This window comes from Triplophysa rosa, linkage group LG20 (genome assembly GCF_024868665.1).
Source record: "Triplophysa rosa linkage group LG20, Trosa_1v2, whole genome shotgun sequence".
NCBI classification, from domain to species: domain Eukaryota; kingdom Metazoa; phylum Chordata; class Actinopteri; order Cypriniformes; family Nemacheilidae; genus Triplophysa; species Triplophysa rosa.
In genome coordinates this window covers 5,966,697-5,981,480 of record NC_079909.1, presented here as the reverse complement: position 1 = coordinate 5,981,480, position 14,784 = coordinate 5,966,697, and the positions used below count along the sequence as shown (strand labels likewise).

At 39.4% G+C, this 14,784-nt stretch overlaps 1 protein-coding gene across 2 annotated transcripts; it reads right to left on the bottom strand.

Annotated features, from left to right (window-relative positions):
- Window positions 1-629: 629 nt before the first annotated feature.
- Window positions 630-14,460, bottom strand: cse1l (CSE1 chromosome segregation 1-like (yeast)). Of its 2 annotated transcripts, none has more exons than XM_057362573.1 (25): window positions 14,360-14,460; window positions 13,429-13,518; window positions 13,037-13,179; window positions 12,817-12,918; window positions 12,582-12,727; window positions 12,356-12,446; window positions 12,149-12,256; window positions 11,957-12,049; window positions 11,706-11,873; window positions 11,503-11,632; window positions 11,333-11,398; window positions 11,044-11,246; window positions 7,742-7,826; window positions 6,458-6,519; window positions 4,941-5,077; window positions 4,748-4,851; window positions 4,535-4,632; window positions 4,116-4,266; window positions 3,803-4,011; window positions 3,621-3,718; window positions 3,448-3,533; window positions 3,284-3,365; window positions 2,993-3,139; window positions 1,505-1,736; window positions 630-1,360 (listed from the first exon to the last, which is right to left on the bottom strand). In XM_057362573.1, exons 2-25 carry the CDS (start codon window positions 13,511-13,513, stop codon window positions 1,271-1,273), a joined length of 2,916 nt encoding a protein of 971 aa, XP_057218556.1. In that variant the 5' UTR covers window positions 13,514-13,518; window positions 14,360-14,460; the 3' UTR covers window positions 630-1,270. The 2 variants fall into 2 exon arrangements, with proteins under 2 accessions (XP_057218556.1, XP_057218555.1); XM_057362572.1 differs by having other exon boundaries at window positions 14,354-14,453.
- Between the last annotated feature and the right edge of the window lie 324 nt (window positions 14,461-14,784).

Below are 14,784 nucleotides of genomic sequence, written 5' to 3'. Positions count from 1 at the left end.
TGGACAGAGTGATGTTACTCTGAGTTGTGTGTATACATGTGTATATGCTCTCCTACTTGTAAGTCGCTTTGGATAAAAGCGTCTGCCAAATAAAATAAACGTAAATGTAAGACATTTGGAAGAATGTCAGTCACTAAACAGATCTCATTCCCCATTTGCCATAGTAGGGAAATATCTTACTTTGTGTTCAGCAGAACAAAGTCTAAACAGGTTTGGAACAATCTGAGGGTGAGTAAATGACAGAATTTTCATAAAAAAATTCTGTTCATTCAAATAAATGTTTTTCTAACATCATTTATTTACACTTGTTGTTGAAAACCTGTATATGACTCTTTCTCTGCTGTGAAACACAAAAGATGTTTTGAGATGTCTCAGTGGTTTTGCATCCATATAATGGGCTAAATGTCAATGTTCACAAAAAAAACCTGTCACTCAACCATATACACAAGTGCAACAGTAGGTGAAAAACTTGGGTACAGTTCCGACCAACATGACAGCATGACAGATGTTGTTCGGTTACCAGCGTTCTTTGAAATATTCTCCAAGCTCTGCAGAAGTCATACAGGTTTACCCTTACCAGTCACGGCATTCAGTACATGCACCTCAGATGATGAAAATCTGTCCCGAACAAAAAATGTGAGCAAGAGGTTAAACAAGTGCTTCACTTTATTAACAGTAAGACAGAACAGCAAAACTAAGACATGAAGACAAAACATGGTAAATGACATGCAAAATGGTTTCATTTTTCTGCAATTGCAAAACGTTTACTGTAAAAACGCCTCAAAACTACAGGCAAAACAACAAACACAAAACACTTTTCCCATCGATTTCAAAGATACCACCAACTGTCTGCCAACTCCCAAGTGCTTGTCAAATTTGTGTAGAAGTTGACATTTTTCAAAATACTGTCTGACAATACTTTAAGTTTGGTTAAATGCCAAACTAAACATGAGAATGTGATGTATGGACTGGTTAATTCAAAGGAAAAGCATCAACATGGCCCACCCAAGTGAGATGATCAGGCCCAAACCATGAAACTCATATTGACGTTTTCTGATTGGTTACTTCGCACAAAAGCCATTAAAAGTAAACAACCCTCTAAAATCCCTTCTTCACTGGGCAGTACATCTCCACTAGCGCACGTCATGTTGAGTCCACTGTTCATCTCTTATTGGCTGGATCAGTTTGGGTGTCTTGAGAGTCAGAGGTCCCACTTCTTAGCCTTGATAAGCTCAACAGGCATGAAGGAAACAGAGGAAGAGAGTTTGGGTTACACCAGCTGTACGGCAGCAGCCTGAAGGTAACCCTGCAGATACTGAAGAGCTTCTGCTGGCAAACTGGTGCTCAACATGGAAGGCACCTGTGACAGATAACATGCAATTACTAAAACACTGTCCTATCAAGCTAAATTGTTGTGTCTAGGTAGACATTAGCTTCAATGTTAAACCTTCTGAGTGACTGGACATCAGTGACAATCAATTTGAAAAAGACTTAATACGCTCACCCTTCCAGGACAGGCAGTGGAAAGCTTGTGTAGCGACTGGGCGAGAAGGATTTTGGGATTGCTGACAGCATCTCCAATAGGGTCGTGCTCTTTCTTGCCAGCAAAAGCGAGTTGGGAGAAAGCAGTCTGGTATCCTGGAGTGTCCTCTATGTCTATGAAGTGCTCATCATCAGGGATGCTGTCGTCTTCTGGTAACTCAAACAGACCAATCAGAGCCTGCAGTAAGGGAGTCCTAAAGGGCAAAATACAAACCACTGCTTAATCATTTCTATATTAGAGATGGGACCCGGAAGGGACCCGAGAACATTACAGAAAGATCAAAACGTTAAAATCCCATCTTATCTGTTTAGTAAGCGTGATAATTTCAGTAAGAACTAGAGATGTCACAATTGACCCTTCGCAAAGCCCGCCCCTTTTTGCTATGTCCGACATCAGCCAAAGCGCTCCCACTGCACTAAAGAATATTTATCGTGAAATAATCATTTCTGGAAAAATAATGACGTGTACTTTCAGCCAAAAGCAATAAGAAAGTCTGCAAAATGCATTTGAAGAATATGAAGAGTTTGTTTCCAAAATGAGATTAAAAACATCATAACATAACAACGAAACATATTTTTTGTTAGTTAGCTGTATTTTTTGTTATTGTGTCTTAAACCAAAACAAAACAACTGCAGTTTGATTGATATTAATTGGAATGCACAATAAAAAAACAACATGATTTTAGAATTTTTTTTAAAACAGTTCTCTCATTTTGGAACCAAACTCTTCATATATTCAGGATGTGAAAGTGACTCAGAATAAAGTAAACAAAATAAAGATCGAAGCTCTAGTCTAATGTACTATGCTTGCTGTAATGACATAACATCTGGAGAGTGCCATTGGTTTCTGACACGTTTAGGCAACGGGTGAAACTGTGATTATGACCATAAAGATCAAATTCTGGCCGTGTTGATGAGATGCAGTCCTTCAGGGTGGATCATATGACAGTCAGTCTATGAGGTAAAACTCCGGACAAGTCTTCTTGTACGAGTCTGTTTTAAGAAGTCTTTATTGTTGTACATTATGACAACAAAGATTCCACAGTGACATGACTTTTAGCTGGGATCATGTTCACACAGTGTGACGGTCAGCGACAATGGCGAATAATGCGTAGCCTGTTAAGCTCTATGGTTTGATTGACGGACAAAATGGCGAATAGCAACAGGGGGCGCATAATATCAGCGTTATGATTGATCTGGTCGCCTGTCAATTAAACTCCACGCACAGGGTCAATTATCAATATAATACTGAAAAGCAATTTGGTTTAATGATTTGTAATATAATGTCACATTATTATTTTTGCATATGTATATCAAATTTAATAAGTAAATTGTTTTTAGCTTTCAAATAAAATAGAGCATTGCAATAAAAATGTTTTTTCTTCATAACCTAGAATAAATAGCATAGCTGTTATCATACATGACCAGCAGCCTGTGTGATGAATCTTACCAGAGTTTGGTGTATTCGGTGTCCATCATTGCAGGACACTCTGTAAGGACCTTAGTAATGCCCACAGCACAGATCTTCTTCTCCACCTGTCCCGAGACCTTCTGCACCTCTGGAATCACGATCTTCTCCAGGACCATGCCAAACATCCTGATGAAAGACAAAACAGTGCTCAGATGATGCTGAATAGTAACAACAAGGATTATTCATTAAAACTGCTATGACAAAATACACAGCTACTACAAAATCACAATTGACTAGTGGTACTTTAGAAAAAGCAACAGAGTAACTTGCTTTGGTTGGATGCTGTCAAAAACCTCCTGCAATGCAATGGCACCATATTTCACACTATAGAGATTGATGAAGACAAGGAAACCTGTGACGAGAAAAGTGACTCCTTTTACCATAAAATCTACTAGACTCATTTAAAACAAAGAGAACACTGTCTGGCTACTCACTCTTAACAAATTTTGTCGTCTTGGAGCTCTGTAGTCTTTGGAAGAGCAGAATGAAGATCTGTTTCCTGTACTGAGTGATGGAATCGCTGCAACAGACAGAAAACACAAAAAGTTGAACAGCAAACACCACCTGAGATCAGACTCTCATATCTGCCACAAAACCGATCTCTTACGGTGGCATGTGCTCCACGATGCTGTTGAGCAGATAAAACCCTTGGTGGTCATTGGCCTTGGACGCGATGAGTTTCTGGAACACTCCAAGAAGACCAGGCTAGAAAAAAAGGTTGTAAATAAAGCTTACTGCACTGAGGGTGTAAAACAAAGGCATCTAAAGCCGATGGACCAAAGAGATTACTATCTTATCAGCAGCCGAGCTTGAGATGGCAGAAGCCCCTTTCTCCAGGTAAGCCTGCAGCAGCCGGACCAGAGGAGGGATGTTCCCCGTGCGCTCCCACAGCACGGGCTGCAGCAGGTGAGGAAACAGGGCCATGTAAGTGGATGGGATAGAGTCGGTGTGAATCTCCAGAAGCAGAGACATCACTTGGAAGACATACGGCACAAACTCTGCAGAGCGAGAAGGGACAGAGAGAAGGTTTACAAAAACTCATTAACAACAATACAACACAAAGTCATTAGGAGCATCACTAACTGATAACATTGACACTCACCCTGCACATCATTTTGCAGGATCTCAGTAAACACGGGGAACAGAGCCTCTTCAAAGTCGTTCACGGTGTTTGGATTTGCCTTACAGGTGATCCTGATGGACAGGCACAGTGACTCGAACAGGTAATGGTTGAAATGTGGCTTACTGGGATTCTGTTGAAAAATGACATTTGTTTGATCGCTTGAACGCATTTGAGCATTCTTCAAACACATTACTTTTTCTTTACAAAGATGTTCCATCCTGCCTTTAGGATCAAGTCCTGCTCGGGAAATGTCCCCTTTAAATGGATGGATATTTCTCTGTGTCCCATCAAGGTGTCCGGAGTCACGAACTCAGACAAGGACCACGTGACTGGACACTGAACATTGGATTATTTCAACTTCACGCCGCTCACAAAACAGTTTATTTAATTTAGCTCACCTTGCTGACAAGGAGGAGTTTGTGTGTGAGTTGGCCAATCAGGTTAGCGATGTAGGAAACAATAGCCTCCTGCAGAAGAGAGAAGCTCCTCATGATGGCTAGATAAAAAAATATCCAGAGGCAGATAAGAACAAGACCACAAAACAGGAATTAAAAAGCAAAATCAAATGTTTGAGTCAACAAATTTAAACTAACAGTTAAATGTAAAATCACCTTTCATGATGTACTCGTTCTCAGAGGAGCCGGGGATTGCGAGAGCCTTGAAAAGATTGTTGAGTAACTGCTCTGTGAACGGTGCAATTTCAGCAGGCGAGATGCTACAAAACAGGATTCATTTAGGGAAAAAACATGAATCACAATAACACCAAACACTGAAAGACAACTGGTGTCTTTAAAAGGAGCTCACAGTGTGGAGTTGTTGGCTCCTCTCATGGTGAAGAGTCTCTCCAGTGCATGAGCTGCATATGTGTGCTGAACAATGCTCTCCGCCTGCAGATGTGACACCAGCAGAGGAACAGCCTCCAACAACTGTTCCTTAGGGAGCTTAAGGAGGAAGACCAACACAAGACCATTAACCACTGCTGAGCAAGTGACATACACTCACCTAAAGGATTATTAGGAACACCATACTAATACGGTGTTTGACCCCCTTTCGCCTTCAGAACTGCCTTAATTCTACGTGGCATTGATTCAACAAGGTGCTGAAAGCATTCTTTAGAAATGTTGGCCCATATTGATAGGATAGCATCTTGCAGTTGATGGAGATTTGTGGGATGCACATCCAGGGCACGAAGCTCCCGTTCCACCACATCCCAAAGATGTTCTATCGGGTTGAGATCTGGTGACTGTGGGGGCCATTCTAGTACAGTGAACTCATTGTCATGTTCAAGAAACCAATTTGAAATGATTCGAGCTTTGTGACATGGTGCATTATCCTGCTGGAAGTAGCCATTAGAGGATGGGTACATGGTGGTCATAAAGGGATGGACATGGTCAGAAACAATGCTCAGGTAGGCCGTGGCATTTAAACGATGCCCAATTGGCACTAAGGGGCCTAAAGTGTGCCAAGAAAACATCCCCCACACCATTACACCACCACCACCAGCCTGCACAGTGGTAACAAGGCATGATGGATCCATGTTCTCATTCTGTTTACGCCAAATTCTGACTCTACCATTTGAATGTCTCAACAGAAATCGAGACTCATCAGACCAGGCAACATTTTTCCAGTCTTCAACTGTCCAATTTTGGTGAGCTCGTGCAAATTGTAGCCTCTTTTTCCTATTTGTAGTGGAGATGAGTGGTACCCGGTGGGGTCTTCTGCTGTTGTAGCCCATCTGCCTCAAGGTTGTGCGTGTTGTGGCTTCACAAATGCTTTGCTGCATACCTCGGTTGTAACGAGTGGTTATTTCAGTCAAAGTTGCTCTTCTATCAGCTTGAATCAGTCGGCCCATTCTCCTCTGACCTCTAGCATCAACAAGGCATTTTCGCCCACAGGACTGCCGCATACTGGATGTTTTTCCCTTTTCACACCATTCTTTGTAAACCCTAGAAATGGTTGTGCGTGAAAATCCCAGTAACTGAGCAGATTGTGAAATACTCAGACCGGCCCGTCTGGCACCAACAACCATGCCACGCTCAAAATTGCTTAAATCACCTTTCTTTCCCATTCTGACATTCAGTTTGGAGTTCAGGAGATTGTCTTGACCAGGACCACACCCCTAAATGCATTGAAGCAACTGCCATGTGATTGGTTGATTAGATAATTGCATTAATGAGAAATTGAACAGGTGTTCCTAATAATCCTTTAGGTGAGTGTATATATATATATATACTGTATATATATATAAAAATACACATATATATATATATATATATATAAATAACCGTACAGTCTTTTACAGTGTAAAGAAATAAATGTACCTGACTTCTGAAGGTCATGACATACTTGATCGCATCTGCTTTCAACACTGGAAACTCATTCACTGGGGAACAAATAAGAAAACTGCTGCCATTCTGACTGATACGGTTGCAGTAAAACACTATCATTTGTTAAAGGGATATTTCAGAGGCAAAACAAATTTTCCCCATGTTTTACTCAACCTCAAGGCATCCTGACTGAATATGACTTTCTTCTTGAAGAATAATGCAGTCAGAGTTTTCTTCCTAGCATTAGAATGGGAGTGAATGGGGGGCAATTTTTGAAGCTCCAAAAAAATGCATCCATCGATCAAAGAACTGCTTGACACGGCTCCGTGCTCTAAACAAAGGTCTTCTGAAGAAAATCAATGCGTGAGAAATGTCCATATTGACAGCGCTATTAACGTTGATGTCTAGCTTCTGTTATCCCTCGGCAGCGAGTGAACCCGAGACTTTTTTTCTCCGGCAAATGACGCAGGCGTGTCAAAAGTTCCGGTGACGAACACGGATAGGATACTATCTCCTCCTCTTTGCGGGAGCTTTCGTCACCGCCATTTGCCAGAAGAACAAGCTTCTGGTTCACGCGCAGCAGAGGGATAACACAAGTTAAACATTATCGTTAATAGCGCTGTCAATATGGATATTTCTCTTAAACAAACACATCGATTCGCTTCAGAAGACCTTTGTTAAAGTCCCTGTGAAGCGGAAGATGCAATCGTTTTTACTTCCGTATTTGACACATTTCCGAGTGAAAAGTTTTGTGGGCGTGGCTTGCGTTTTTCACTGCGAATTGATTGAATGTGTAAAAACAGTTGTTGCATTGATTTTGAAATGAAGCTGGCAGCAGACTGACAGTATAAGCGGAGGAGTTAATGGATGCTCCTGTCAAACCTGTCTAATTTACGACATTTGAGATGAATTGTCATCTCAGGTCAGAATTGCATTTTCAGATTATAACTGAAGATTGTGAGGGTACATGAATTCAAAAAATAAAAAAAACCCACATTGACAAGCTATTTACTATTAACGCTGCATTATTTAATGAAAAAATAAGAATTGTCATTTTTAATTTCACTGGGACTTTAAGACCACAGAGCCGTGTCGAGCAGTTCTTTGACCGATAAATGCACTTTTTTGGAGCTTCAAAAATTTTGATACGTGGTAAAATGATACGTGGTATTATATATTCAGTTAGAATGCCTTGAGGGCAAACAAAACATGGGGAAATTTTGTTTTGACTCTGAAATATCTCTTTAAACCACTTGTCAAATAAAGAAAAGCATTTACCGTTTAGAGATTTCAGATCTACTAGAATGTGGTTCGCGAAAAATTCGGACAGATTCACCAACTCGTTGGCTTGTGTTATTCCATGCTGTAAAACAAACACAGGTTTGTCAGACAGGACCTCTGATGTACAGCTCATCATGAAAAAAATTCAACTTATTTTACAAACTCATATTTGGCTCTATTAAATAAATAAAAATAGAAAAATTAAACTAAGCTACTGTTAATAAAAGGAGGCAACAAAAAGATTAAGTTCCAACTGTTGTTTTGCCCAAACTTTTATTGTTCTTGTACAATTCTGTGGTGCTTATTATTGTGGTAATATTTATTTTTATGTAGCATCAATGTTTTAGTGTATATTTAGCTTAAGTAAATTTTGAGCTTATATCATTAATTACGATATACATCGGTATCTTGCAAATAAACAAAAACAAATTTTCACATTTTTTTATTATTTTCCAATTCCAACTGAAATTTCTATAGCAATGGGAAGGTGGGTGACTATATCTGGAACTTGGTTCCTAAGGACAGTATTTGTCATAAACGACAAGAACGATCAAACGAACATTTCTGAAGTTTTGGAGGACTCAATTTTAGTAACTTTTACTGTTGTTTTGAGCTCAATGTTGTGCCAGTACCTTGTAATTTCTGTGTACGAGTAATACTACTGGAATGTATAAATGTGTGATTTTCTTGCGAGTACCGTCGATGGTAAAAAAAAGAATGTGATTTTTGTATTCAGCATGCTAAACTTAGATAAAGAAACAGTAAAAATTTAAGCGAAACAACTTAAAAAAAGTTAATGTGTTATTAAAGGGCAGTGTTGGGGAAAGTTACTTTTAAAAGTAACTAGTTACAATATTGAGTTACTCTATAAAAAAGTAACTAAATACGGTACTTGGGTACTTTTTGTGGAAAGTAACTGAAAGTACTTTAACGTTACTTTTTCTCACCTAACTGATGCTCATGCTTTTCCAGACTTTGCTGTTCTTTAGTGTTTAACCCTGTAATGCATTTAACAATCCTATATAGCCTATAACACACCTTTATTTTAACATTTAACAATCCTATATAGCCTATAACACACCTTTATTTTAACATTTAACAATCCTATATAGCCTATAACACACCTTTATTTTAACATTTAACAATCCTATATAGCCTATAACACACCTTTATTTTAACATTTAACAATCCTATATAGCCTATAACACACCTTTATTTTAAAACACATTTGAAATATTTCCTGACCAGTAGTCCTCCACCTCATCAGAGCTCTGCCTACTGTTGACACTGCTAACTTCGGTGTCACTCTCCATATTTATTGTGTTTTGACAGCGCGGCTAGTTGCACAAGAGCGTTTGGGACGGCAGAGTCGGCAGAGTTTCCAGTCGTATAACACTGTGTGGGAAAAGGAGGATTTTTGGCCGACAAATATGGGTTTTTTTTTTTTAGATTTAATGAAGTAATATATAAGGGATATGACAGACCCTCTTTGCATTGCTGAGCACTTCGTTGAGCCAAAACAACTCGATAGTGTTATACGAAATTATGATTAATCTAATATATAATATATTACAAATATATTATTTTGAGGGGAAAATGACATTTAACATATGTTGTATATATGCTGGTATTTGGTGAGGAGACTAACAGATGACAGTTGTTTCCTCTCATTCTTCAGTGCTCCGCCTGCTCCCCAACCCTTCTTCTAACAGTGACCATGCCCATTTAAATCTGCAGATCTGTCTGTGCGTGCAGCGCCACAAATAGTCGAACACAGCTTATGTTTACATTCACGATGCATGAGACCATTGATTGCTTTTGCGTGTCATGACTTGCACTAATTTCGCGATCTGAAAGTTATCTTCCAAACATGACCGGCATTTGCAGGACAATTGATTGCTGTTGCGACTCGTGCTAATTTCGCGATCTGAAAGTTATCTATTGAGCATGACCGGCATTTGCAGGCATTTTGTCTATGGTGGCGAGTGCGGCCACACTATATCTCAACATCTGAGCTCTGGCCTCCCATCGCTGTGTCAATGGTTGCCAGATTTGAGTAACAAAATGAAGCCGGAACACTGCAGCGCTGCAGACATGGCAACACTGCTTATGTCTGACTAGCAACTGTTTCTGCGCAAGCATGAGCGATCATGTCTACACTACTTTTAATTCAGAATTTCACTTCTGCAGTTTAAAAAATGTTCATATTAATCAATGATTAGACTGAAAAGTAACTCGAGCTACTTGAAAAACAAAGTAACTCGAGTATTGATTTGTAAATTTATAAAGTAACTGCGTTACATTACTCGTTACTTAAAAAGTAATATGATTACGTAACGCATGTTACTTGTAACGCGTTACCCCCAACACTGTTAAAGGGGATGTTGGATTTTCATGCTAAACATGGCCAAAAGAACAAAACCGGAAATAAACTTAGTATTTCTGTAACAAATTCGACTTTGGATTTTGGTGTAAAAAATATACTTAATTTCCTGAAAAACATTTATGTATTTTTAAATCTTCTGAAGGACATTAGTAAATGAAACAATAACAATTTACACCAAAACCATTTTCAGAGGTTTACACCCACCTGACTTTAAATGAATGGTGTTGACTTTGTGGGCAGCACTGGATGTTTCTATCTATTGTAATAGTTGTGTATGAGTCTCTTGATTGTCCTCAATGTAAAAAGAGGAATCTCAACATCATACGGTTACTGCTGGACATGAGTCAAAAATCCAGAAATGCTGAAAAAGCAAAGATTGTGGAGGATCTGGGTGATTGTTTTGAAGATCAGTGGACAGTCTAATGACTCATGACAAACAAGAAACCCTTAAACAACTATGACTAAACATAAAAACTCTCGTTGATTGAGCAGGTAACATTCATACAGTATTAAGAATCAGGGGCGTGTAAACTTTTGCCCTGGGCTATTTTTAGAAATTCTGTTATTATTCTTTAGTGTGAACTATATGTTAACATTTCTTTAGTGAAATAACTTGCTCAGGGCAGGACTAAATTAAAAATAAACCTTAATTTTCAAAAATCCTCTTATTTTTCCAAAAGTTTCAGCTTTTTCCAGATTCTGCAAGGGGTGTGTAAACTTTTCAGCACAACTGTAATGTAAACAGTACAAACGTATATAAAGCAAACGTTATCCAGGAATAATAAGACGATGTATTGTGTTGCTCGTGACTCTTTAGCTCCGCCCAAGACACATCTCCAGGAGCTCGACTGTTTTAGAAAGAAGCATCCCGCTGTATCTGTCTTTTTATAAATGTATAAACCGATCATCTCACCTTTTGTGTCTGAGCTTTGGAGGCCAGGGATGTGACAAGGTAGATAGCAGCATCTTTGTGTTTCCAATTCACCCCTGGGTTCTTAGCGTACTCTGTCAGCATGGAGTTCACATAGCCAGAGAAGATACTAGTCACCGGGCCCTCGAAAAACTTGCACAGGCCTCGCACCAAATCACAAGCTGCTCGGCGCCTCGTGTCGATGTCTGCAAATGTAGGAGAGAGAATTCAGTAAAGACTTCAGGAAAACCAAGTGCCTGATAGTAACTGATATCACGGACAGCCATCACACCTGAGCCTTCAAGGTCTCTGATGATGTATTCCTCAGAATTATCTTCAAAAGCCTCTTCATCTGCAGCTGTTTACACACAAGATTAAACATAAACAGCCAAGATAACAGCTCGCCGGTTAGTTTAACTGGTCATATAGAAGACTGTCGCAAAATGACAATGCGTCACATACTTCTGAACTCCATGTTGGGGACGATGACCTTCTCACAGATGCTTGTGAGAATGTTCTGGTCTTCAAAGAGATTTTTATAATGTGGCCGCTCACACACCGAAGCCAAAAACTGGATAGCATTGCTTACAAGCTGCAAAAAAACAAAAACTTTTTTATAACATTCCTGGTAAATTAATTTCATGATTAAATAACTGCATACTGACCAGGTCATATTTGACCTCTTGGCCGGTTGTGACCAGCAGGTTCCAGATAGCCGTGACGAAGCGAGGCAGGTAGGGCTGGAACTCTTCGTCATATTTTTGGGCGTAAAGCGCTGCGTTATCACAGATTTGAGATTTCAACAACTCCAGCAGACCAGCCTCCTCTTCATCCTAACATGAAACAAAGAAAACAGATTAGCTTCGAAGCTTTTAAACATCATCTGAATGCATTGAAGCTTTAGCACATAACTTACATCTGATTGTAACAATTTGTTATCCAAAGTCAGTAGGTTATGAAAGTGTGTCATCCACGTCTCCATGTTGTCCTCAAAGAACTCTGGCAGGTCCTGAGATAATCAGAAGAAACAAAATGACAGCAATTGGGGGAAATAAAGAATAATCTGAAAGTGGAATTATTATTATTACAAAGCATTGCTGGATGCTACCTGGAAGTTAAGGCTGTAGAACAGTTTTGAAATGAGTGTTAGTGAAGAGAAGAGCACTTTCAGGGCGTTCACATCTGTTGCGTGAGTTTGACACAGATCAATTGTAGCCTGCAAGTAAAGCACAAACACATTGCATGTGGAAATGAAGACCACATCTCTTTCAAATGAATAAATCAAGTCAAGATTGAAAACAGCTCCTAGATCTACCTTGAAAAGTTCAGTAAGGGGCTGTGCAAACGTGTCCAGTACAAGCTTGATCTCTGACCACAGTTCATTGGACTTGAACTCATGACGATATCTAAAACAGAAGATAAATCTCAGAAACAGCGCATCAAACTGCATAGAAACCGGTATAAAGTAAGAAACTGATTGTTTAGATTAAGTACCCGATTAGGTCTTGGCACAACAAAATGTTGCGACATGACTCAATTACCTTTTAAAAAGAGAATGTGCAGTGCGAAGAACTCCATTGATGATGTGGAAGTCTCCGCTCTGAAAGCGTGTCACCATCTCGGTCAGGAGATCAGGCCATTTCTGAGGGAAGTCCTCCCGACCGATGATGCTGATGGCATCACTAAGCTACAGAAGAAAGAGTCAACAGCTCTATAACGCACAGTAGTCAGCAATGACAGTTTATATAGATTGATAAATGATGTGAGTGAGAGCACCTGCTTTTGGATTTGCTCTGGGCTGGTCAGCATCAAATTCACAATGTTGGCTTTAATAGTGGTTCGATCAGCATCAGATATTTTGTTCGGTTCATCTTCAATCTGAGACAGAGAACATTTACCAAATAAACCACTGCCACACATAAGACCGACAGAAGTCACAGCACCTTCAATGCTGTTGAATAGAAAAGATAGCAAACAGTGTCAAATTGACACTCACTATACGCCAGTTTCTCTTAATGTAATTCTTAAAGGTGACGGCTGAACAAACACGGATGACGTCCTCTTGGGACTTCTCGAGTACAGTGAGCAGTAAAATGGGGTAGTTCTGGTTTCCTTCCACCGATTCCAGAGATTTCTCAGCTGAAGACAGAGAACGTTTACATTTGTGAAAATGCCATAAATATTACACTGCGAGTGGAAATGGCGATTCTAGCACCATGCAAGTTTTTTCTTACTATGCCTGTATTATGTACACCAAACTGACTAAATCATGAAAATATGCATAATTTCATCTCTCATAAAAAATACATGTAAGGTTTCTGTAGGAATAGTAAGACTGCACCGAGCAACAAGTTGCACGATCACATTACACAGAAATGCATGAGTCACCTGGGCGTCTCACAGCTGGGTCAGGGCTTAGTGTTTTCTGCAGATATTCTGTCAAACTTCGAAGGTTTCCATCATTGAGCTCCATGATTTCTATAGAGATCACAACATCACAGTCCATATGAAGAGATGCACTACATAAAGACGCTTAAAATGACAAATCAAAACTACGTAGTTCAAGTACACAAAGCCTAGACGCTACACTGCATTACTTGCGCTACAAAATCATGGCATTGAGTGGCAAAGTAAATATACGTAAAATATACACATAAATGCATGTATGTTTTGAGCTGTGTTTTGCTTAAAGCTAACCATAAATATTTATCCTGCGTTTCCTTGCATCGTGTGACAGCGAAGGGTATTTTGCATTACAAACATTTCATTTCTGACAGACATTGATGATAATATGATTGCAGACACACACATGTTCGGCCTGCTCTGACTGAAACTTTATTAGCACATGAGAAATACCTCACCCAAAAGGATAAATAAACACTACGCGATTATCTATGCGTGTTATAAACCTGTGGTTTAAGATTTTGACATCAGAGCTGTCAGTTTTGATATTTTACTTTAATGAGTGAAATCCAGGCCGCGACTCGCATGCTATGGCGTTAGCATCCCGAGAAGACATGCTAACGTTAGCCATAATAGCGACCAAAAACAACTATAGGACTATAGGGTAGGCTCCGTTTACTAGCAAACAGAACCCAATAAATGAATATAAAAAGTCGTATAAATGTATTAGAGTATGTTAAATCTTCAAATTGGGTGACTCACGAGCACCAGCTCGACCTTATTTTAGCAGAGCGTTGCGCGGTTTAATATTCAAGCGACGTGATTCGGCGAATTGTTATTTAATGATGACTGAGGAATAATATAGATAAGTGAGTTTGCTTAAAGAAGAAAGTGTTATAAACGCTCTTACCGTTACCTGCGTGTTGCAGTACTGTGTTAATTACCGGCGAGAACTTTCAAACGTCTCACATAAGTGCGCGGTCACGACTCCGCACATGCGCACTAATGAGATGCGCACATGTATCATGTAACGCCCCCTCGTGTGCTTTGTGTACAGGTACAAGTAGCGTGTCGTAACAGTCGTCAAGTTAATATCGTCCGCCAATGCCAAATGAAGAGTTTGGTTCCAAAATGAGATAACTCAACTCGTTTTTAAAATGTTCAAAAATCATGTTTTTATTATGTTATCGTGTTTTATTGTGTAAGTTATCTGTTTTTTTTTTTTTTTTACTAATTATGGCTTTTGCAGTTTACTGCAGTTTGATTGATATTAATTGGAATGCACAATAAAAAAACGTGATTTTTGAAAAATGTTTATTTTGGAACCAAACTCTTCAAATG

Bases quoted from the DNA above. Each gene is read 5' to 3' on its own strand.
- cse1l (XM_057362573.1), bottom strand. From the start codon at position 13,513: ATGGAGCTCAATGATGGAAACCTTCGAAGTTTGACAGAATATCTGCAG. The intron at 7,827-11,043 runs GTGAGATGATCG...TTTGTTTTACAG, and splicing joins CCAAAGCTCAGACACAAAAG to CATGGAATAACACAAGCCAA. The intron at 3,366-3,447 runs GTGAGTAGCCAG...TTCTCGTCACAG, and splicing joins GACGACAAAATTTGTTAAGA to GTTTCCTTGTCTTCATCAAT.